The sequence below is a fragment of the Hemitrygon akajei genome, chromosome 29, assembly GCF_048418815.1.
Source record: "Hemitrygon akajei chromosome 29, sHemAka1.3, whole genome shotgun sequence".
Taxonomy (NCBI): Eukaryota; Metazoa; Chordata; class Chondrichthyes; order Myliobatiformes; family Dasyatidae; genus Hemitrygon; species Hemitrygon akajei.
The window spans coordinates 3,976,523-3,998,837 of record NC_133152.1 but is presented as its reverse complement, the minus strand read 5'-3'; the positions used below and the strand labels follow the sequence as shown (position 1 = coordinate 3,998,837).

General features: G+C 40.3%; 1 protein-coding gene across 4 annotated transcripts in view; it reads left to right on the top strand.

Moving 5' to 3' along the window:
* tmem269 (transmembrane protein 269) overlaps positions 1 to 22,315 on the top strand; it is a 119,553-nt gene that overhangs the window by 34,499 nt on the left and 62,739 nt on the right. For 2 of the 4 annotated variants that reach the window (XM_073032517.1, XM_073032520.1), the window contains exon 2: positions 8,192 to 8,242. In XM_073032517.1, the coding sequence (XP_072888618.1) occupies positions 8,218 to 8,242 (25 nt within the window). In that variant the 5' untranslated portion in view covers positions 8,192 to 8,217. The remainder of the gene's footprint in view (positions 1 to 8,191; positions 8,243 to 22,315) is intronic. The other 2 variants (XM_073032518.1, XM_073032521.1) reach the window with 1 other exon arrangement.

Below are 22,315 nucleotides of genomic sequence, written 5' to 3'. Positions count from 1 at the left end.
CTGTGGCAAAGAATTCCACAGATTCACCACTCTCTGTGTGAAGAAGTTTTTCCTCATCTCGGTCCTAAAAGGCTTCCCCTTTATCCTTAAACTGTGACCCCTCGTTCTGGACTCCCCCAACATCGGAAACAATCTTCCTGCATCTAGCCTGTCCAATCGCTGTAGAATTTTATATGTTTCAATAAGATCCCCCCTCAATCTTCTAAATTCCAGTGCGTATAAGCCTAGTCGATCTAGTCTTTCTTCATATGAAAGTCCTGCCATCCCAGGAATCAATCTGGTGAACATTCTCTGTACTCCCTCTATGGCAAGAATGTCTCCCCTCAGATTAGGGGACCAAAACTGCACACAATACTCTAGGTGCGGTCTCACCAAGGCCTTGTACAACTGCAGTAGAACCTTCCTGCTCCTGTACTCAAATCCTCTTGCTATGAACGCCAACATACCATTTGCCTTTTTCACCGCCTGCTGTACCTGCATGCCCACTTTCAATGACTGGTGTACAATGACACCCAGGTCTCATTGCACCTCCCCTTTTCCTATTCGGCCACCATTTAGATAATAATCTGTTTTCCTGTTCTTGCAACCAAAGTGGATAACCTCACATTTATCCACATTAAATTATATCTGCCATGAATTTGCCCACTCACCTAACCTATCCAAGTCACCCTGCATCCTCTTAGCATCCTCCTCACAGCTAACACCGCCGCCCAGCTTTGTGTCATCCGCAAACTTGGAGATGCTGCATTTAATTCCCTCCTCTAAATCATTAATATATATTGTGAACAACTGAGGTCCCAGCACTGAGCCTTGCAATACTCCACTAGTCACCACCTGCCAATCTGAAAAGGTCCCATTTATTCCCACTCTTTGCTTCCTGTTTGTCAACCAAAGAGTGGGAAACTGAGTGGGAACTGATGTTACTTGCCATTTTATCTCCCAAAGCAAGCATTATCTAAGTGTTACAATCATTGTTTGAGCAGTGGCAATTTTCTTCAAACTTCCCATCATTGAAATCTGTAAATCAATCTATTTCTTCCCCATAGTATTGAAGTTAGTTTATTGTCAAAGTACTTATATGCTTCCTTGAGATTCATTTTATTGCAGGTATTTACAGAAATAAAGAAATAACTATAGAATTTATGAAAAATTACACTTAAAGACTGACAAACAACAATGTGCAAAAGAAGACAAATGTTGCAAGTAAAATATAAATAATACTGAGAACATGAGTTATAGACTCATGAGTTGTATAGTCCATAAAAGTACGTCAGTAGGTTGTGGGATCAATACGGAGTTGTCATGAGTGAAGTTCGGGAGTCTCATGATTGTAGGGTAATAATTGTTCCTGGTGTGGGTCCAAAAGCTCCTGTACCTTCTGCTCAATGATAGTAGTGAAAGAAGAGCATGGCCTGGATGTTAGGGTTCGTTGATGATAGGTGCTGCTTTCTTGTGTCAGTGCTCTAAGTAAATGTGCTCAGTGATGGAGAGGGCTATTCCTGTCATGGACTGGGCTGTATCCACCACTTTCTACAGACACTTTCTTTCCTGGGTATTGGTGCTACTAGGCTGTGATGTAACCAGTTAGGATACTCTCCACTGCACATCTATAGAAGTTGGTCAAAATTTTAGATGACATGCCCCGTCTACAAAACTTCTAAGAAAGTAGAGGCGCTGTGATGCCTTCTTTATAATGGTACTTACGTGCTGATCCTCTGATAAGATGAAACAAAGGAATTTAAAGTTACCCTCTCCACCACCAATCCCCTAATGAGGATTGGCTCATGAACCTCTGTCTTCTTTCTCCTGTAGTCAATAATCAGCTCATTGGTTTTTCCTGACATTGAGTGAGAGGTGGTTGTTTCACCATTAGCATGGTCAAAAAGTCCCCCATTTTCATCTTCTTTCATTCTGGAGCTGCTGACATTGGCTCAGCCTGTATGTTTGGCAGATTTTGGAGGATTTAACAAACTATTTGAAATTTATTCAATTGCCTATTGAGAAGGGTCATAATGAAGTGACTGGCAGACAAAATGTACAATGAAATCATGTAAGGTGAAGGTGTGCATGAGAGTCTACTGTCAACTAATATGATCCAATCCAGTTCTCTACAAGTATCTGAAGCTCCTCATATTGGGTAGCTTCAAGGTTGTTTAAATGCTGCAGAGGATTTAAGCTAATATTTTGGCAGGGGGATAGGAACCAGAATGTGGCTGAGGATGTGGCTTGTGGCAGTTGGTGCACATGTAGATGCAGTGTAGTTAGACTGAGGAAGGATAGGCATGAATTGCAGTCAGTGGCATGAATTGAAGTTTAATATGGGAACAAAATTGAAAAGTATGATGAATGCAGGACTGAAGGTGTTATATTTGAATTCACACAGTATGTGAATAAGGTAGTGGATGATCTTGTTGCAGTTCGACATTGGCAGGTATGATGTTGTGGGCATCAGTGTTGTAGCTAAAAGAAGATCATAGTTGGGAGCTTAACATCCATTGCATTGAAAATGATGGGGTGGGTGGCTCTGTTGGTAGAAAATGAAATCAAATTCTTCGAAAATTTCTAAGAATTTGATTTCATAGGATAGGAGGATATTGAATCTTTCTGGGTAGAGTTAAGAAATTGCATGATTAAAATGTCCTGATGGGTATTGTATGTAGGCCTTCAAACAGTAGCCAGGAAGTGGGATATAAATTACGATGGGAAATAGAAAAGGCATGCCAAAAGGGCAATGTTATGGGGGATTTCAATGTGCAGGTAGGTTTGGAAAATCAGGTAGGTGCTGGATCCCAAGAGAGAATTTGTAGAATGTCTACGAGATTACTTTTTAGAGCAGCTTGTGGTTAAGCTCACTAGGAGAAAGTAATTCTGGATTGGGTGTTGTGTAATGAACCAGATTTGAATAAGGAGCTTAAAGTAAAGGAACCCTTGGGATACAGTGATCCGAATGTGATAGAATTCACCCTGAAGTTTGAGAGGGAGAAGATAAGTCAAATGTATCAGTATTATAATAGAATAAAGGGAATTACAGAGGCATGAGAGAGGAGCTGGCAAAGTTGATTGGAAGGGAACAGTAGCAGAGATGACAGAAGACAGCAATGGCTGGAGTTTCTGGGAGCAATTTGGAAAATGCAGAATAGATACATTCCAAAAATGAAGTATTCTAAAGCAGGATCAGGTATCCGTGGTTGACAAGGGAAGTCAAAGACAGCGTAAAAGCAAAAGTGTGAGCATATAACATAACTAAAATTTGTGGGAAGTGAGAGGATTGAGAAGCTTTTAAAAATCAGAAAAAGGCAATTAAAAAAAGCCGTAAGGATAGAAAAGGTGAAGTATGAAGGTAAGCTAGCCAATAATATAAAAAAACCGTGTTAAAAGTTTTTTCAGATATAAAGAGTAAAAGAGAGGTGTGAGTGGATGCTGGACTGCTGGAAAAATGCATCGATAAGATATTAAAAGGCAGACAAACTTAAGTATTTTGTGTTAGTCTTCACTATGGAAGATACTAGCAATACGCCCGAAATTCGAGAGTGTCGGGGCAGGAATGAGTGTAGTTGCTATTAATAAGGAAAAGGTGCTTGGGAAACTAAAAGGTCTGAAGGTAGATAAGTCACCTCAACCAGATAGTCTACACCACAGCATTCTGAAAGAGGTGCTGAAGAGATTGTGGAAGCGTTAGTAATGTTCCTTCAAGAACCACTGGAGGACTGGAAAATTGCAAATGTCACTCCACTCTTCTAAAAGGGAGGGAGCAGAAGAAAGGAAAATATAGGCCACACACTCAAAATGCTGGTGGAACGCAGTAGGTCAGGCAGCATCTATAGGGAGAAGCGCTGTCGATATTTTGGGCCGAGACCCTTCGTCAGGACTAGGAGTGAGGTTGGAATTGGAACAGGGTATGGTGAAATCAAGACGGTTGATGTCCCATTGGCAATTAGCAATAAAGAGATCCAGAGTGGGGTGTCCATGAAGAGGAGGAGGGTTGAAGATGGGAGAAGGGGTCATCGGTGGGGTTGGGAGAGTCCTTGCCAAAGAAGTAAGCTCGGAGATGGAGCCGGCGGAAGAAGAGTTCAGCATCATGGCGTATGCGGAACCTGCTGAGATCTGGGTGAAGGGGGACAAAGGTGAGGCCCTTACTAAGGACAAAGCGCTCTGCCTCAGAGAGTTGAAGGTTAGAAGGAATGGTAAAGACAAGGCACGGATGAGAGATGGGATCAGAGGTGGGAGGGAGGCTGGTGGTGTTGGTGGAGAGGGAAGGGTTGGGGTGAGAGGAAGATGGAGCCTTTGAGGGCCCAGGAGCTGACGATGAGATCTGAGGGAGAGGGGATTGCAGAGTGGTGGTGGGGGAAGGAGAGACGGGAGTCACAATCGCAGCATGTGAAGACCTGGCCTGGAGTTCAAGGCTGGAGTCGCAGTCGGTGATTGCACAATCGCTTTGAAGCTGTCCATGGTTGTTGGAACCTGCATTGATGGTGCTGGAGTCCGGGTTGTGAATATGCCCTGTGTTGCTGGGGCAGCTGAGATCGATGGCTAGGCCTGGGGCCGTGATACTGAGTCCATGCCTGCTAGTGGTAGAGCCAGCAGGCTCTGGGGTCTGCAGATGGAAGATCTTGCGATCCTTGCAGGACGTGATAAAGTCAAAGAAATGGCGATTGCACGCATGGATCCAACAGAGGATGAAATAACGGACAGGTCCATCGCAAACGGAGAAAATGGTGTCCCAGAGCTGTGGAAAGGATTGTGATAGGGACGTCAGGTACCTTCTCATGGTGGAGAGTGTTGCCCTCAGAGCTCGACGGGAGAAACAACGGGAGGCAGAGTCAATTAAATGTGTGTACCTGGGATCCTCAGAAGGTCCAAATTGAGAAGCTCGAAAACGGATCCTGAATCCAACTGGAGTCAGTTGGTGGTGGAGACACATTCCAAGGAAGGATGTATGGCTGTAATAGCGGGGCTGGGTCAGAATATGATCGAAAAGTTGAAGGGCCGAAGAAATTATAGATGGGCAACAGCGAGAGAGGGTTTCACTGAACTCACGTCGAAGAGAAGATTTAAACTTCTTCAGTGTAGGCATCACTGGCAGAGGCTTCGCAGTAGTGAATTTAAAAAGCAAACACGAGAAAATCTGCAGATGCTGGAAATTGAAGAAACACACACAAAATACTGGTGGAACGTAGCAGGCCAGGCAGCATCTATAGGGAGAAGCGCTGTCGACGTTTCGGGCCGAGACACTTTGTCAGGACTATAAATATAGGCCAGTTAGCCTGATTTCAGTGGTTTGAAAGATGTTGGAGTCCATTATTAAGAATGAGGTTTTGGGTACTTGGAGATATGTGATAAATAGGCCAAAGTCAGCATGGTTTCCTTAAGTGGAAATCTTGCCTGACAAGTCTGCTGTTATTATTTGAGGAAATAACCGGTAGGATAGACAAAGTATTTAAGTCAATGGATGTTGAATTTTCAGAAGGCCTTTGACAAGGTGTCACACATGATACTGCTTAACAAGATAAAACCTCATGGTATTCCAGAAAAGATACTAGCATGGATAGAAGGTTGGCTGACTGGCAAGATGCAAAGAGTGGGAATAATGGTTGCCTTTTCTGGTTGGCTGCCAGTGACTGGTGGTGTTCCACAGGGGTTGGTACCTCTTCATGTTCTAGGTTAATGATTTGGATGACAGAATTGATGGTTTGTAGCCAAGTTTGAAGACAATACAAAGATAGATGGAGGAGCAGGAAGTGTTAAAGAAGCAGGGAGTTTGCAGGAGGACTTGGACAGATTGGGAGAATGGGAAAAGAAGTAGGTGGAATATTGTGTAGGGTAGTAGATGATCTAGTACTTTGGTGGCAGAAATAAAGGCATAGGCTATTTTCTAAATGGGGAGAAAATTCAAAAATCAGAGTTACAAAGGGGCTACAAGACCATAAGACATGGGGCAGAATTATGCCATTTGGCCCATTAAATCTGGTTCACCATTCAACCATAGCTGATCATTTTCCCCTCCTCAGTCCCAGGGGGTCCTTGAACAAGGTTACCTAAAAGTTAAAAGGCTCTGGGCCTGTAATCACTGGAGTTTAGAATAATGAAGGGGGTTTTCACTGAAACCTATTTAATATTGAAAGGCCTAGATAGAGTGGGTGGAGAGAATGTTCCCTATAGTGGGTAAGTCTAGGACCCGAGGGCACAGCTTCAAGATAGAGGGATGTCCATTTAAAACAGAGATGAGGAATTTCTTTAGCCAGAGGATGGTGAATCTGTGGAATTCATTGCCATGGATTTCTGTGGAGGCTAAGTTATTGAGATTATTTAAAGTAGAGGTTGTTGGTCAGGGCACCAAAGGCAGGAAAGAAGTCAGGAGAATGGGGTTGAGAGAGAGAGAATAAATCAACCATGATGGAATGGCAGAGCAAATTTGATAGGCTGAATGGCCTAATTCTGCTCCTATAACTTATGGTCTTGCATAATCAATTCTACATTGCACATCTGGAAGACTACCATGTTGAATGGAGAACATAGAGTTGTACTATTCTCTGTAGAACAGTACACCACAGGAGCAAGCCTGACAGCACACCATGTCTCTGCCACCCATGATGTCAGTCTAACTAATCCTGTCTACCTGCACGTAGTCCATATCCTTCTATTCCCTGCCAATCATGTGTCTGTTTAAATGTATCTTAAGCATTGCTATATCTTCTATAGCTACTTTTGTAGTATATATTTTCTAGGCAACCGCCACTCTGTGTTTAAAAAAAGAAGAAAGTTGCCTTGCATCTTTCCTTTAAACTTTCCCCTTTTCATCTTAACCTTAGTCTTCTAGTGTTTTACATTTCCACCTTGGAATAATTACTCTATCTGTCCAATCTAACCCTAATCTTGTATGCTTGTATCGATTCACCTCCATTGAACACAATTCAAGTTCGTCCGCCTGGTCTTTGTAACTAATACACTGAAATCTGCAAGAGAACCTGAAGGAATCTGAAGCCTCTCATCCCATAAACAGCTCTTGCCATGCGTTCAATAAGTACTATCTTCTATACCTTGTCTCACTAGCACATCATATAGGGAGTACAAACCTAGAGATCCTGCTTTGTAACTTAACTCCCTAAATTCCCTTTGCAAGATTTCATCCTTCTTCCAGCCTGCATTGTTAGTACCAATAGAAACTGTGACTTCTAGTTGATCACACTCTCCTTTCAGAATAGTGGACCAAAATATCCTTGATCTCAGCACCAGGAAGGCAAAATATTGTCCTGGAACTTTGTTCACAGACATGGGACAGCCATCTGTGTCCCTGACTTTAGAAGACCACCGTCAGTACAGGGTGCAATACACTTCATCCCTCCCAGAAGTACAACAGAACCAGTCTGGTATGGCTGCTGCAGTTGCTTTTCTCTGAGAGGCCATTCTCCACTTACAGTATCCAAAACTATATTATTAGAGGGGGCTCCAGCATTATCTTCTTTTACCTCCTTACAGTCACCCATCTAATGAACCTTTTTTTGTGATCACATTCTTGAAGCTCCCAGCCATAACACTTTGTACAACTTATATGCTACTCAGCTGATACAATTGCTGCTCCAAACAATCCACCCGCCCTGAGTAGAGGTGCTGCTGTGCAGACATAGTCACCAGAGGTACTTGATTTTGCCCACATCTCATAGAAAGAACATTCCACGTGACTCTATGCCATTACTACCCCTCTGGTAACTATTGGACTAGAAGAGAAAACATGTTAATGCTGCTTATCAGCATTACTAAAGTCCAACATTCCCCAAAGCTGCCGTTTAATCCCGATAGCAGAATTTTGACCTCCCACAAGATGTTGCTCCCCTTTTATTGCCAGTAGGGGAAAATTAATCTCTTACCTGGACCCCACTTTTTAAGTTGTCATTGCTCCCCTTTGCTCTTCAACCTACCATTAGGGAAAACCTACTCTGACTACTTCCTTCCCAAGGAATGGACAAACTAATCTTTCCTTGTGAGAGAAGCTATGGCTTTTTTTTTGTGATATTGTGACTGTTTGGTGATGTCGGTAGCATGCTCAAAAGACTAAGGAATTGAATGCTACTGTCATTTTCACAGTCACAGGCAAAATTAACAATCCTGTATATTGTAGTGGAGGTATATCTTGGTAGATAGAATATGAAGTAGTATGTTGATTCCTAATATCAATTGTCTTATTGTATTTCAGCAGAAGATTTCCCAAGTTAAATCAAGATGTTTATATTGAACCCTCCTTCCAGTAAGTACATCTTACCAATCACTAAAGTCTTTCACTTCTCCTCCTGGAACCACAGCCTTAATTTTATTAAAAATCTATTTTTTTAATCATTTTCATTTCAGCTGTCCAATGTTTTTATTTTGGAGAAATTTGTTCCATGTTTTGAATAGTAAATATTGTTTCCTGGTTTTAGAACATATATTAATACCTAATTTGCTGCATTGGTGGAGTACAGAGGAAAAAAAGGAACATGGTAATTCATTGAGTGTAATAATGCACAATATGATTATCTTTTTTATTCACTGCAGGGTGAAATCATCAAAATGTTATACATAGTTTCCTGAAGGATGCAAGTACAAGAACAGAATAACGGTCAAAATCTGGACCCAGACATGATTGGTTTAACCAAACACTGCCATGGTTAAGATTCTGTCCTTAATAGCTCCTTCTGCATAAAATAGTGGAGCCAAAGTCAAAAGGCATTATTAAAAGTTTGTTTAGTACCAAATGCACGAGTCACTTGGGATGAGTAAAACTCTAAAAGGAAAGGAATATCTGGGGAGTGGGTGTTGGGAGTGTAGGGACCAGGTTGCTCATAACTCCTTAAGGGAAGTGACCCATGATATTATTAACCGGATTATCCTCTTAATTTTGAAGGGCAGTGCCATGTTCTGGGTGCCACATATTGCCAGATTCTGAGTCCCAGCTAATCTTGGGTCAAGAATTCAGAGCTCAACCAGGTCCTAAGGCTGGCAGTAACTATACTTTCAAATAATTGTTTTCAAGAGCTTGTTGCATACAGCCATTGTGAATTATTATCCCACTCCAGTGTCCCTCACAAATTTTATTTCTGATTGAGATTGTCATTTGTGAGCTTAAGGGATTCTGAGAAGAAACTGATATGAAATAGCTGCATCTGAAATTCTTCAAGGTGGCATAGGAGAAAATCATGACCAGGGGAAACTGGAAATGTTTTCCTGTCTGAACAGTTAGTTTTTTTTTTAAAGATTTTTTTTTGCTAGAGTGTTCTTGTATTTTCTGTGGAGTTCAATGTCAGGCCTCCAGAACAAATAGCCAGCAGATTCTCTTTATTGGGTTAGGCAAATGGTCTATGACCTGAAATGTCAATTCATTCCACAGATGCTTCCTGACCACTAGATGTTAGAAAAAATAGTGCCAGAGAGAGGCACCATTTTGCAGGTAGTAGGACACTTTGATACTTGAAGCATTTATAGAATTTTGAGTTTTTGTTTTAGATTTCTAGCAACAGAACATACATTGTTTTTCAGATCCTGTTTTATTTTATTGTTCCTAAATACATTGACAATTGTATTACATTACAAGTCACGATGTGTGTTTGTCCTGTTGCTCACTTGTTAAGTAGAATCATTTGCGTTGGAGTTCTAAAGGCATTACAGTTTGGCACCACAGTGGTAAAAAGGACTTGTTCTTTATGTTGCTCAGTTCTGAGCTACTCTGGAAGTTACACAAGAACTGGGTGCATTTGGAAAAATACCTCGCATATTATAATTAAAATGATATATTAACATCTGCCATATTTGAGGTTGAGGTTCTATATCAGATGGGGAATTGTACTGATCTAATGTGTTGTATTCTATTAATGGAAGAGAATTATATTCAGAGCTACAAATTTGAATATCTGCTGTAAAGCATATTTTTGAATTTCCAGAGAAATCAATAGCAGTGCGGATATGTTGGCTGCACCAACATAAATTAACAAAGAACTGTGCAGAAAATCTTGAGGTGTACTGATGTGAGTAGCTGCTGTTTAGTTCTTAGTAGGGAAAAGGAATATGGGATGGGGTGAATTTCTAAAACTTAGCCTTGCCTTAAGATCTTACTACAATGAAATATTTCTTATGAATTATAAAATACTGTTCAAACATGGGAATGAGCTGATGTTCTATGCTAATATTTTCCCCTAAGCTGTCTGACTTCCAAAGAAGTAGAAGTGGATAATTGGATGATTAGGAATTAGATGTAAGAGTGAGCCTTGGATTTAAAATGATAGATTTTGGATCCAAGGTACAATAAATGGATTTTTATTTTTGAATGTTAATTGTGTTTTAATGTATGTCCCATTTTCAAGTATATGCTTTGTACATTTTGGGTACAGAGTTCAAGTTATATAATATAGTTTCTACAAGCTAATTTCAAAATTAACAAAAACTTTGTAAACATTTTTAAATATAATCTTAGTTTAGCTATTCCAAAGTACAAGTTTGGTTATTATACATCAATTATCAGAGAAATTGTTTGAATTTGTGGATAGTAATTTTTTTCTCTTTCTGGTTGTAAGTTTACTTCAAACAGTGAATGGTAGTAACATTATACAATGAAGATTGCAAGCAAATGAGAGGCACTAATGTGTTAAATAGGATAAATGCAGTGTTGATAACCTACATTATTAATACCAGCATTCTTACAATCATTGACTCAGTAATGTTTCAGAGGCATTTCTTAGCTTCTCGGTATTTTTTGAGAAAGTTTTGATGAAAGAAGTAGTGGGAAGAACATTGTTAGGGTAAACATTTGTTTTTAGCAGAAGGGGCTATAATGGTAATGATAAATACGAGAGATTCTGCAGTTGCTGGAAATCCAGAGCAACACACACAAAATGCTGGAGGAACTCAGCAGGTCAGGCAGTATCTATGGAAATGAATAAATAGTTAACATTTTGGGCCAAGAACCTTCTGAATCTTCATCATTATAATAATGGTAATGATTCAGTATTTCAATGATTCAATCCAAATGAAGGGTCTAGAACTCAAAACATTGTTTATTATCCTTCATAGATACTACCTATCCCACTGAGTTCTCCCAGCATTTTTGTGTTCCCCCAGATACCAACACTTGTCTCCATGATTCAATTTTTATTTTGCTTAATTTTCATCATAACCAAAAGTATACTTTTATAATCTTGTGCAGGGATCCACAATTAGAGGAAATGTGAATAAATAGTAGGGTCAAATTCCAAAAAAACAGTACGGGTTACTTGATTAATTGATCATGTGGATGAAATTGGGCAGCATGTGCCTTTTGGGCTGGAAGGGCCTGTTGCTATGCTGCTGTTATATCACTAATATAAATAAATAAAATATTCACCCATATTGCCTGCTGGGTGTATGCAGAATCATAAAATTGCACCAGAAAAATTTATCTTCAAGGATGTACATAAGAGCTCTTAAAATGTTTCTTTCATATGCATCTTGAAGCCAATACAAAGACAGTCAAACAAAAAATGAAAGCTATGATTTTTCAGCAAATTGATTTAAGGATTTGCTCTAAAAGAAATTGTGATATTACGTTTATAGTTTGAATTCCATTGCAACAAACTGGAGATTTTTTTTATTGTGTAGGTGCATACTGGTTCCCATTTGGCTTTTGATTAGGTTTTGCTCAGGTACAGTTTCATAAGAGTGAATAAAAACAGCTTTTGCATTAATGCTATTTACAGCCTTGAGATCAGATGAAAACTACTTAATTGCTTCGAACATTCCTGCCTCTTGTTGATCCATTTCTTGAAGCAGAGCATCCAATTTGTGGACGATTAGCTCCCAGATACTCGTAATAATGTTGACCAGTGATCTTATTTTTTATTGATAATTATTATTGATAACATGGGATAATATCCCTGTTGTTTCTTTAAATAATTTACAAGATTTTATATCTTCACCTGAGAGAGCTCTTTAGGTTTCTGATCATGCTGGAGAGTGTGCTTGTAGTTGAAGTCATGTTCCTCTGAGGCTTTGTCCTCCATAGAGTTCTGGAGCAATACAGCAGGGATACAGGCCCTTCAACACATTATGCTAATCAAGAGGCCTATTTGGCTAGTTTCAGCCCATATCCCTCTAAGCCCTACCCTTCATGTATCTATCCAAGTGCTGCTTAAATAATAACCACTTCTTATGGCAGCTTGTTCTATATCCTCACGCCCTCCCCCACCTTAAATCTATTTTTCTTAGATGTGGACTCTCCTACCCTGGGGAAAATACTACTTTCATCCATTTTATCTATGCCCTTCATGATTATAAGGCACTATAAGGTCACCCCTGTTCTACTACATTCCAAAGAATAAAGATCCCACCTTTCCAGCCTCTCCCAATAGCTCAGGCCCTTTAGTCCTGCCAACATCCCATTAAAAATTTTGTGTACTTTATCCAGTATTTCCTGTAAAGAGATGTCCAACAGTACTCCAACTGAGGTCTCACAAATGCATTACTTCACATTTTTTATATCAATTGAAATCCATTGGCCTCTTCCCCAACTGATCACGATCACCTTATCATCTATGATAACCTTCTTTGATAACTCATAATTTTGTTTGATCTACGAATGTACTGATCAAGCCTTGTGCATTTGCATCCAAACCATTTATATAAATAATGAATAGGAAGGTTACAACAATAACCCTGGCAGGACACCACTGGCCTCCAATCTGAGAAACATCCCATCCTTTGCCTCTTACCTCTGAGCCAATTTTGAATCCCTCTAACTAGCTCTCCCTGGGTTCCATAGGACCAAACCTTTCAAACGGCCTACCAGGCTGGTGCTTGTCAAAGGCCTTGCTAAAGTTAAGATAGACAACATCCATCATCTACCTTTATTGGTCACAACTTCAAAAAACTGTAAAAAGTTTGTTAAGCATGACTCCCACACACAAAAACAAGCTGATTCTTAATCAACTGTCTATCCAAATGTTGGCACATCCTATTGCTTATTATTTCTTGCAGTAACTTTCTCCACTTCTGATGTCAGGCTGATCAGCTTGTCTTTAGTACTGTTCTTAAACAATAGAGCAACATTAGCCACTTTCCAGTCTTTTGGAACTTCATCAGTGGCTAACAACGAAGCAAGAATCTGTACAGGCGGAGGTGGTTAACACAAATGACATATGTTTCGATGTACAGGTGATAAATAAGTTTGGATCTTGAATTGTGAAAATTATTACACTCCAACATTGTAGAAGTTATGCATTATTTTCTAATAGATTGACAGTGACTGATGAAAGCTTCCTCTATTATAAAATGGACAAACTAACAACTAGAAAAACAACTAGAAAAACAAAAGCACTTGCTATTGAGTATTCTCAAAATTAGACCATGTGCCATTTTCTATTTAAATGCATCTTTCTAGTGTGATGACTCTTTTATACATGTGTTGCAATTACAAAGTAGTTACTTGGAATTTCAGTGTTTCCTAAGCAAGCACTGAAAATAGCACCTTATGAACCTGGTAGCAAATAGGAATAATGGTGCTGATAGCTCCGGTCAAAGTCCTATCAGTGTGAAGATTGAACTTAGGCTCAACTGGGATCATGAGGTGGGCACCTATATTAATATTGTCATGGACTAACACATTTATGCATAATGATGATGAAATAATCAGATGTTTTTCCTTCCCTGTATGCCATTACTTCTGTGGACTCAGTTTTGATGTGCAGTTTCTTTCAGTTAGTTCCTGAATTCTAGCCACCCCTTTCATTCATCCTAAGTGGTTTATCATCTGCTGTACTTCATCTGTATAGTTTAGATGGCCCACCTGTACTAAACACATTTTTCTGCATTAGGTCTTATTTTCTTCTGTGCCATGCCTATTCAAGTGTTTGTCCACATGTCTAGAGAATGTATTTGTTTCCTTTCACCACCATTACTGGCAGTGAGTTCCAGATTTCAATGATTTCTTCTGTATTAGAAAAACTCCCCTGCCCCCAAAGAACCCCTTAAAGCTCCTTCTCTTACCTTAAACTAATGCCCTCTTGTTTTTTATACTGCTACCATGGGAAAAAATATTCTGACAATCTGTAGTATCTGTACTATTATTTTATTTATTTAGTGATACAAGGCAGAGTAGGTCTTTCCAGCCCTTTAAGCCATGCTGCCCCACCAACCCCACAACCCTAACCTAATCATGGGACAATTTACTAATAATATACTAACTTACCTGCTATGTCTTTGGACTGTGGGAACTGTGCCAGAATTGAACTCTGAACTCGGGAATTCCTTGAGCATCACGCTGACCGCTGTGCTACCGTGATGACCACAGGTAGTTCTGTAATAGATTACTTCTAAGTTTGATCACTCTTTTGCTGCTGGGAAAGGAGGGAAAATTAACACAGCTTATCCGATCTCTCTCTCTCCATAACTAAAGTTGTCCAATTCAGGCAATATCTTGTTATATCTCCACACTCTATCCTGCCTTCTAGACCTTTACCGACCCAAACTGCACAAAATACTCCCAAGTACACTCTGTGTTTTGTAATTTTTTGACATAACATTCCAATTTTATTCTATGCCCTAACTATGCAAGTAAGCATGTTTTGTGCTGCCTTCATTTTCTTTTCTATCTTCTGGAGGAGCATGGCAAATGAATCCTAAACCCTACTGTTCACCAATATTCTTTTATATCCTGTATATTATTATATTCTTATTAGGTTTGTTTTTTTTAAAATTTAAGTGCAATAGTGAACATTAGCCAGATCAGAAATGTCCTATTTCACACCTCAAAATTCAGGGCTCACACTTATCAGGATTTAATTCCATTTGCCAACATTATGCCTGACTTTCCATCTAATCTGTATCCTGCCAAAGCCTTAGACAACCATTTCTTACTGCAGGTCACAAATGCACATACAGCCTGTACATACAAATAAGTATTTGGAAAACAGATGTAATGGATGGGGATAGATTTACTGGCTGGTGCAGGGTTACATTTCTGCTGGGCGGGAAGGAGGTCATTTTGCATTGGATTCGAGCTTGTTTTGGATCTAATTAGCCAGCTTGCCTGAGATCCTATGTGCCTTAATATTCTGGACAGTCAGCCATGTTAATACCATATAGATGGTGTCTACCACCCTGCCTTCATAAATTAGCTCAGTTACCTCCTCAAACTCAATCAAATTAGTGAAACAAAAATTTTCCCTGCACAAAGCTATGCCTTTCCAAATGAACAGAAATCCTATCTTTTCACCCCTTCTCTACCCCTCCCCACCCCACAAATGTGGCATCACTTTCCAGATTCTGATATTCCCTTTCATCCCCCCTCCCCCACCCACCCACCTACCTTCCATTCTTACCTGGATTCGCCTATTACCTGGTAGCTTGTGCTCCTCTCCGTCCCTCACCTATTTATTCTGGGTTCTGCTCTTTTCAGTCCCAGCCCTAATGAAGAGTCTCTGCCTAAAATATCGATTGTTCATTCCCCTCCACAGGCGCTGCCTGACCTGCTGAGTTTCCCCAGCAGTTTGTGTCTGTTGTTTTTTCCCCCTAATACTTCCTCCAATAATAGCTAATGACCTGGAGAACATTCCAGTAAAATAATACTGAAGACGTGCTCCAGAACTTGGCCAAGCTAGTTCATTATGGCATCTACCTGACATTGTGGGGAAAATTGGCCAGCTGTATGTCCTGGCCACAAGAAGGAGGGCAAATCCCACCTGGCCAATATCCACCCCATTGATCAACCTTGAATCATCAGCAAAGTAATGGAAGGGATAATTGATCATATGATTAAGTGGCACTTACTCAACAACAATCTCAATTTGAATTCCACCAAAGTCACTGAACTCTTGAATTCATTATAACACTGGTCCAATCGTAGTCAGAAGATTTGAACTCCAGAACCAAAGTGAGAGTTACTGCACTTGACATCAAGGCAGCATTTGATAAAATATTGCTTCTGAAAATCCAGGTTAAGATGGAGTCAGATGGGATCAGGAGGAGCCCTTGCATTAGTTGGAGTCATGTGTAGCACAAAGGAAGTGGTTGGGGTATTTGAAGGTAATCATCTCAGCCACAGGACATCCCTGCAGGAGTTTCCCAACGGTAGTATACATGTCACTTAGCTGCTTCAATGATCTTCCTTAAGTTATAAGGTCAAAAGCAATAATTTTCACTGATAATAGATTTTACAAGGTTCTGCACCATTCATGACTCCTCAAATAATAAATAATAAAGTACAACTAAATGCAACAAGACCTGGAGAGTATTCAAGTCTGGGCTGAAAGGTGGCAAGTAACATTCATACCACACAAATACCGACAGAAAATCCAGCTATCACCCTGACATACACACGTTACCATTCTCAAATCTCCTGCTATCAAACTGAACTGGAGTAGCTGCACAATCACAGTATACATATTAGAAAGTCAGAAGCTAGGATCCCCTCTCCTAATTCTTCAAAGCTTGTCCACCATCCACATGGCTCAAGTCAGGAGTGTGATGAGATATTCTCCACTCTCCTGGATATAAAACAACTTTCAAAAAGTATCGCGTCAGACAGGAAGTTGTCTGTTTAATAGGGGCACCCCAGCTACAACAGTTCACTCACTCTTAACACCAATGAACAGTTGCTGCTGTTTGTATCATCTGCAGGATGCATTGCAACTATTCATCAAGACTTCTTATCACCTTCCTAACACATGGGTCCCGCCAGCGAGAAGGACAAAGGCAACAAAAACATGGGAGCATAACTACCTGGAAGTTGCCCTCCAAATCACACACCATCTGACTTGGAGATATATTGCCATTCTGCTGCTAGATCAGATTCCTGGAACTCCCTCCCCAATGATGGTATAAGTATACCCACACCACATGAACCGCAATGGTTGAATATGACAGCTTATCACCACCACCTCAAGGGCGATTAGGGAGGGATGGGCAATTAAATACTGGCTTACCCAGTGAAGCCCACATCTCTTGAATGAATAAAGAGAATAAAGCTCAGTAGCTTGTAGTTACCTAGTTTTATCCTTCTTAACTAAGAAATCTTGTGAAGATGGTGCTGACGAGACTCTGCAGGCAGCAGACAAAACTACTAACAATTCCACCAAATGTACTTACTCGAATTATCACTACAATCCGCAGACTGTAATTTCCCATTGGGAAGGTGTGCTTTTGAACTGTCTATGACTGGCATTTTTGTGGTATCTTGGAATATTCGGTGAACTAGACTCTCAAAAATGCAGGTACAACCAGGACAGGCAGATGATAATGCAAAATTGCAGTCAATGGGATGAGCTGCAGTGTAACATGGGGGCAAAATTGAGAAGGTAACTGATACCGCACTGAAGATTATATTTCAATGCACCCAGTACATGCAATAAGGTCAATTATCTTGTAGCGCATTTAGAGATTGGCAGGTATGACATTGTGGACATCTCTGAGTCAGGGTTCAAAGAGATTATAGTTGGGAGCTTAACATCCATGGATACACATTGTATCAAAAGGACAGGCAGGTAGGCAGAGGGGGTGGGGTGGCTCTGTTGGTTTAAAAAAAAATGAAATCAAACCCTTAGAAAGACATAGGATTGGACATGTAGAATCCTTGTGGGTAGAGATAAGAAACTACAAGGGTAAAAAGACCCTGATGGGAGTTATATAGAGGCCTCTGAACCATAACTAGGATGTGGGTTACAAATTACAATGAGAGATTAAGAAGGCATGTCTAAAGGAAAGTGTTCCTTTGGACTCAGTGTCAATCTCCTGAGTAAATACAGATGCAAAAATAAAACAATTACGATCTCCCCCAGCTTTTTTGGCTCCACACATGGAATACCACTCTGATCTTCAAGAGGACCAGTTTTGTTCCTTGCAATCCTTTTGCTTTTAACATATCTGTAGAATCACTTGGGATTCTCCTTCACTTTGTCCGGGAACCAATATCCTTGTGGGCAGGTTTGCTAGAGCTGTTGGGAGTGGTTTAAACTAATACAGTAGGGGGATCGGAACCTGTATGATAGAGCTGAGGATGAGCCAGCAGGGTTACAAGTAGATGATTAATATGAATGTAAGGAAAGACAAGCCAGTCATCGAGTACAACTGCAGACAGTGCAAAGAGTTAAGTTGTATTACAGAGGCAAAATTCATAAGGATGAAAAATGTAGGACTGAAGGTACTGTATTTAAATGCACGTAGCGTTCAGAGTAAGATGGATGAACTCATGGTGCAATTAGAGATTGGTCGGCATGACATTGTGGCTGAAAGAAAGTCATTATTGGGAGTAGTTTAACATCAAAAGGGAATTACCCAGGAATGAGAGAGGAGCTGGCCAAAGTTGATTAGAGGGGGATACTAGCAGAAATGATGGCAGAACAATAATGGCTGGAGTTTCTGGGAGCAGTTCAGAAGGCACAGGGTAGGTGCATCCCAAGAAGTAAATGCGGGATGACACAACCATCACTAACATGGAAAGTCAAAGACTATTTAAAAGCAAAAGACAGGGCATGTAACAAAGTAAAAATAAGTGCAAAGTTATAAGATTGGGAAGCTTTTAAAAACAAACAGAAGGCAACTAAAATGTCATAAGGAGAGAAAAGATGAAATATAAAGGTAAGCTAGCCAATAATATCAAAGAGGATGCCAAAAATGTTTCCAAATATATAAAGAGTAAAACAGAGGCAAGAGGGAATATCAGACCGCTGAAAAATGATGCTGGAGAGGTAGCAATGGAAGACAAAGTAATAAGAAATGGACTGAATAAGTATTTTGCATCAGACTTCACTGTGGAAGACAGTATGCAGGAAGTTAGAGAATGTCAAGGAGCAGAAGTGAGTGCAGTTGTTACTACTAGGTGCTTGGGAAGCTGAAAGGTCTGAAGGTAGCCAAGTCATCTAGACCAGATGGACTACACCCCAAAGTTCTGAAAGAGATAGCTGAAGAGATTTTGGAGGCATTGGTAATGACCTTGGAATGCTGGAAAATGTGTTGGCTAGGTAGTTATGGGGGAAACAAAGAAATGACAGACGAGCCTAATAAGTATTTTGTGTTAGTTCTCACTGTTAAAGATTCTTGCAGAGTGCCAGAATTTTGAGAGTGTTGGGCAAAATGAGTGCAGTTGCTATTAATGAGAAGGTACTTGGGAAGATAGATGAATCACCTGGACTAGATGATCTACACTCCAGAGTTCTAAAGAAGGTGGCTGAAGAGATGGTGGAGACATTAGTAATGATCCTTAAAGAATAACAAAATTCTGCAATGGCTCCATGAAGTTGATGCCAGTTTTTCTCACTTCTGTAGACTCTGTGTCCATCTCCTGAGTAAATACAGATGCAGAAAAATAATTTAAAATCCCCCCCCCCCCCCCACCTTCTCTTTTGGCACCACACATTTACCATTCTAATCTTCCAGGGGACCAATTTTGTCTCTTGAGATCCTTTTGCTCTTAACATATCTGTATAGAATCTCTTAGGATTTTCTTTCATCTTGTCTACTAAAGTAACCTCATGCCGCCTTTTAGCCCTCCTGCTATCCTTCTTAAGTGTTCTCTTGCATTTCTTGTACTCCATAAACATCCCATTTGTCTATACCTGTAATGTACCTCCTTTTTATACTCTTAACCAGAGCCTCAATATCTCTTGAAAACCAAGGTTCCCTACACTTGTTATCTTTACAGTTTATCTTTACTGTTTATTCTGACAGGCACATAATCTCAAAATTCTGCTTTTGAAGGCTTCCCACTTACCAAGTACTCCTTTGCCAGAAAACTCCTTTGCCAGAAGACTTGCCAGAATAGTAATTATGTGTGAAGCCAAAAGAGATTGGGGAGATCTTAAGCCAAGTCAGGTCAAGTCACTTTTATTGTCATTTCGACCATTACTGCTGGTACAGTACATATGAAAATGAGACGTTTTTTCAGGACCATGGTGTTACATGACACAGTACAAAAACTAGACTGAACTACATAAAAAAAAACAACACAGAAAAAATACACTAGACTACAGACCTACAAATGGATGTTTTTGTATCTGTATTTACTCAGGAGATGGACATAGTCTATAGAAGTGAGGCAAATCAGCAAGGTCATGGACCCTATACAAGTTACAGAGGAAGAGGTGTTTATTGTCTTGAGGTAAATTAGGGTGCATATAACCCCAGGCCTTGACAAGGTGTCCCTTGGATCCATTGGGATTCAAGCAGATATTGCAGGGTCCCTAAGAGATATTTATATCATCCTTAGTCACAGCTAAGGTACCAGAACATTGGAGGATAGCTAATCTTGTTCTGCTTTTTAAGAAAGGCTCTAATAATGTACCAGGAAATTGTAAGCCAGTGAGTCTGACATCAGTAGCGGGCAAGTTATGGCAAAGTATTCTAAGGCGGTGGTCCCCAGCCACCGGGCCGCAAAGCATGTGCTACCGGGCCACAAGGAAACTACAAACCCCATTTCCAGAAAAGTTGGGATATTTTCCAAAATGCAATAAAAACAAAAATCTGTGATATGTTAATTCACGTGAACCTTTATTTAACTGACAAAAGTACAAAGAAAAGATTTTCAATAGTTTTACGGACCAACTTAATTGTATTTTGTAAATATACACAAATTTAGAATTTGATGGCTGCAACACACTCAACAAAAGTTGGGACAGAGTTAAAATAAGATTGAAAAGTGCACAGAATATTCAAGTAACACCGGTTTGGAAGACTCCACATTAAGCAGGCTAATTGGTAGCAGGTGAGGTATCATGACTGGGTATAAAAGTAGCGTCCATCAAGGCTCAGTCTTTGCAAGCAAGAATGGGTCGTGGCTCACCCCTTTGTGCCAAAATTCGTGAGAGAATTGTTAGTCAGTTCAAAAGGAACATTTCCCAATGCAAGATTGCAGAGAATTTAGGTCTTTCAACATCTACAGTACATAATATTGTGAAAAGATTCGGAGAATTCAGAGACATCTCAGTGCGTAAAGGGCAAGGTCAGAAACCACTGTTGAATGCGTGTGATCTTCGAGCCCTCAGGCGGCACTGCCTAAGAAACTGTCATGCTACTGTGACAATTATAGCCACCTGGGCTCGGGAGTACTTCAGAAAACCATTGTCACTTAACACAGTCTATCGCTGCATCCAGAAATGCAACTTGAAACTGTATTACGCAAGGAGGAAGCCATACATCAACTCAATGCAGAAACGCTAGTGAGTTCTCTGGGCCCGAGCTCATCTCAGATGGACCGAAAGACTGTGGAACCGTGTGCTGTGGTCAGATGAGTCCACATTTCAACTAGTTTTCGGAAAAAACTGGCGTCGAGTTCTCTGTGCCAAAGATGAAAACGACCATCCTGATTGTTATCAACGAAAGGTGCAAAAGCCAGCATCTGTGATGGTATGGGGGTGCATCAGTGCCCACGGCATGGGTGAGTTGCATGTATGTGAAGGTACCATTGACTCTGAGGCGTATATTAGGATTTTAGAGAGACATATGTTGCCATCAAGGCGACGTCTCTTCCCGGGACGTCCATGCTTATTTCAGCAGGACAATGCCAGACCACATTCTGCACGGGCTACAACAGCATAGCTTTGTAGACACAGAGTGCGTGTGCTTGACTGGCCTGCTGCCAGTCCAGATCTATCTCCTATTGAAAATGTATGACGCATCATGAAGAGGAGAATCAGACAACGGAGACCATGGACTGCGGAACAGCTAAAGTCTTATATCAAGCAAGAATGGACAAAATTTCCAATTGCAAATCTACTACAATTAGTATCCTCCATTCCAAAACGATTAAAAAGTGTTATTAAAAGGAAAGGTGATGAAACACAATGGTAAACATGCCTCTGTCCCAACTTTTTTTGAGTGTGTTGCAGCCATCAAATTCTAAATTTGTGTATATTTACAAAATACAATTAAGTTGGTCCATAAAACTATTGAAAATCTTTTCTTTGTACTTTTGTCAGTTAAATAAAGGTTCACATGAATTAACATATCACAGATTTTTGTTTTTACTGCATTTTTGAAAATATCCCAACTTTTCTGGAAATGGGGTTTGTATATGATTTGGCAGTATGAAGCGATTGAGTCAGCTGCAACTTTCCTCATTCCCTGTCATGCCCACTTTGGAATTTGAACGCACACTAGGTCATTACCCACACGAGGTCATCGGTCGGTCATTAATCTACAACTACCTGATGAGTAAAAAACAAATGTCGCTTGAGAGTTTCTTTGAAAGAGGTGGTAGGGGACATAAAAGGCCTAATGATGATGATAGTGCAGAGACAGTTGATGCCGAGACTGCAAAAAAAAGCTTAATTCAACAGAAAATATGATGAGTCGTACATAAAATATGCCTTTAATGCGACCAGTGACT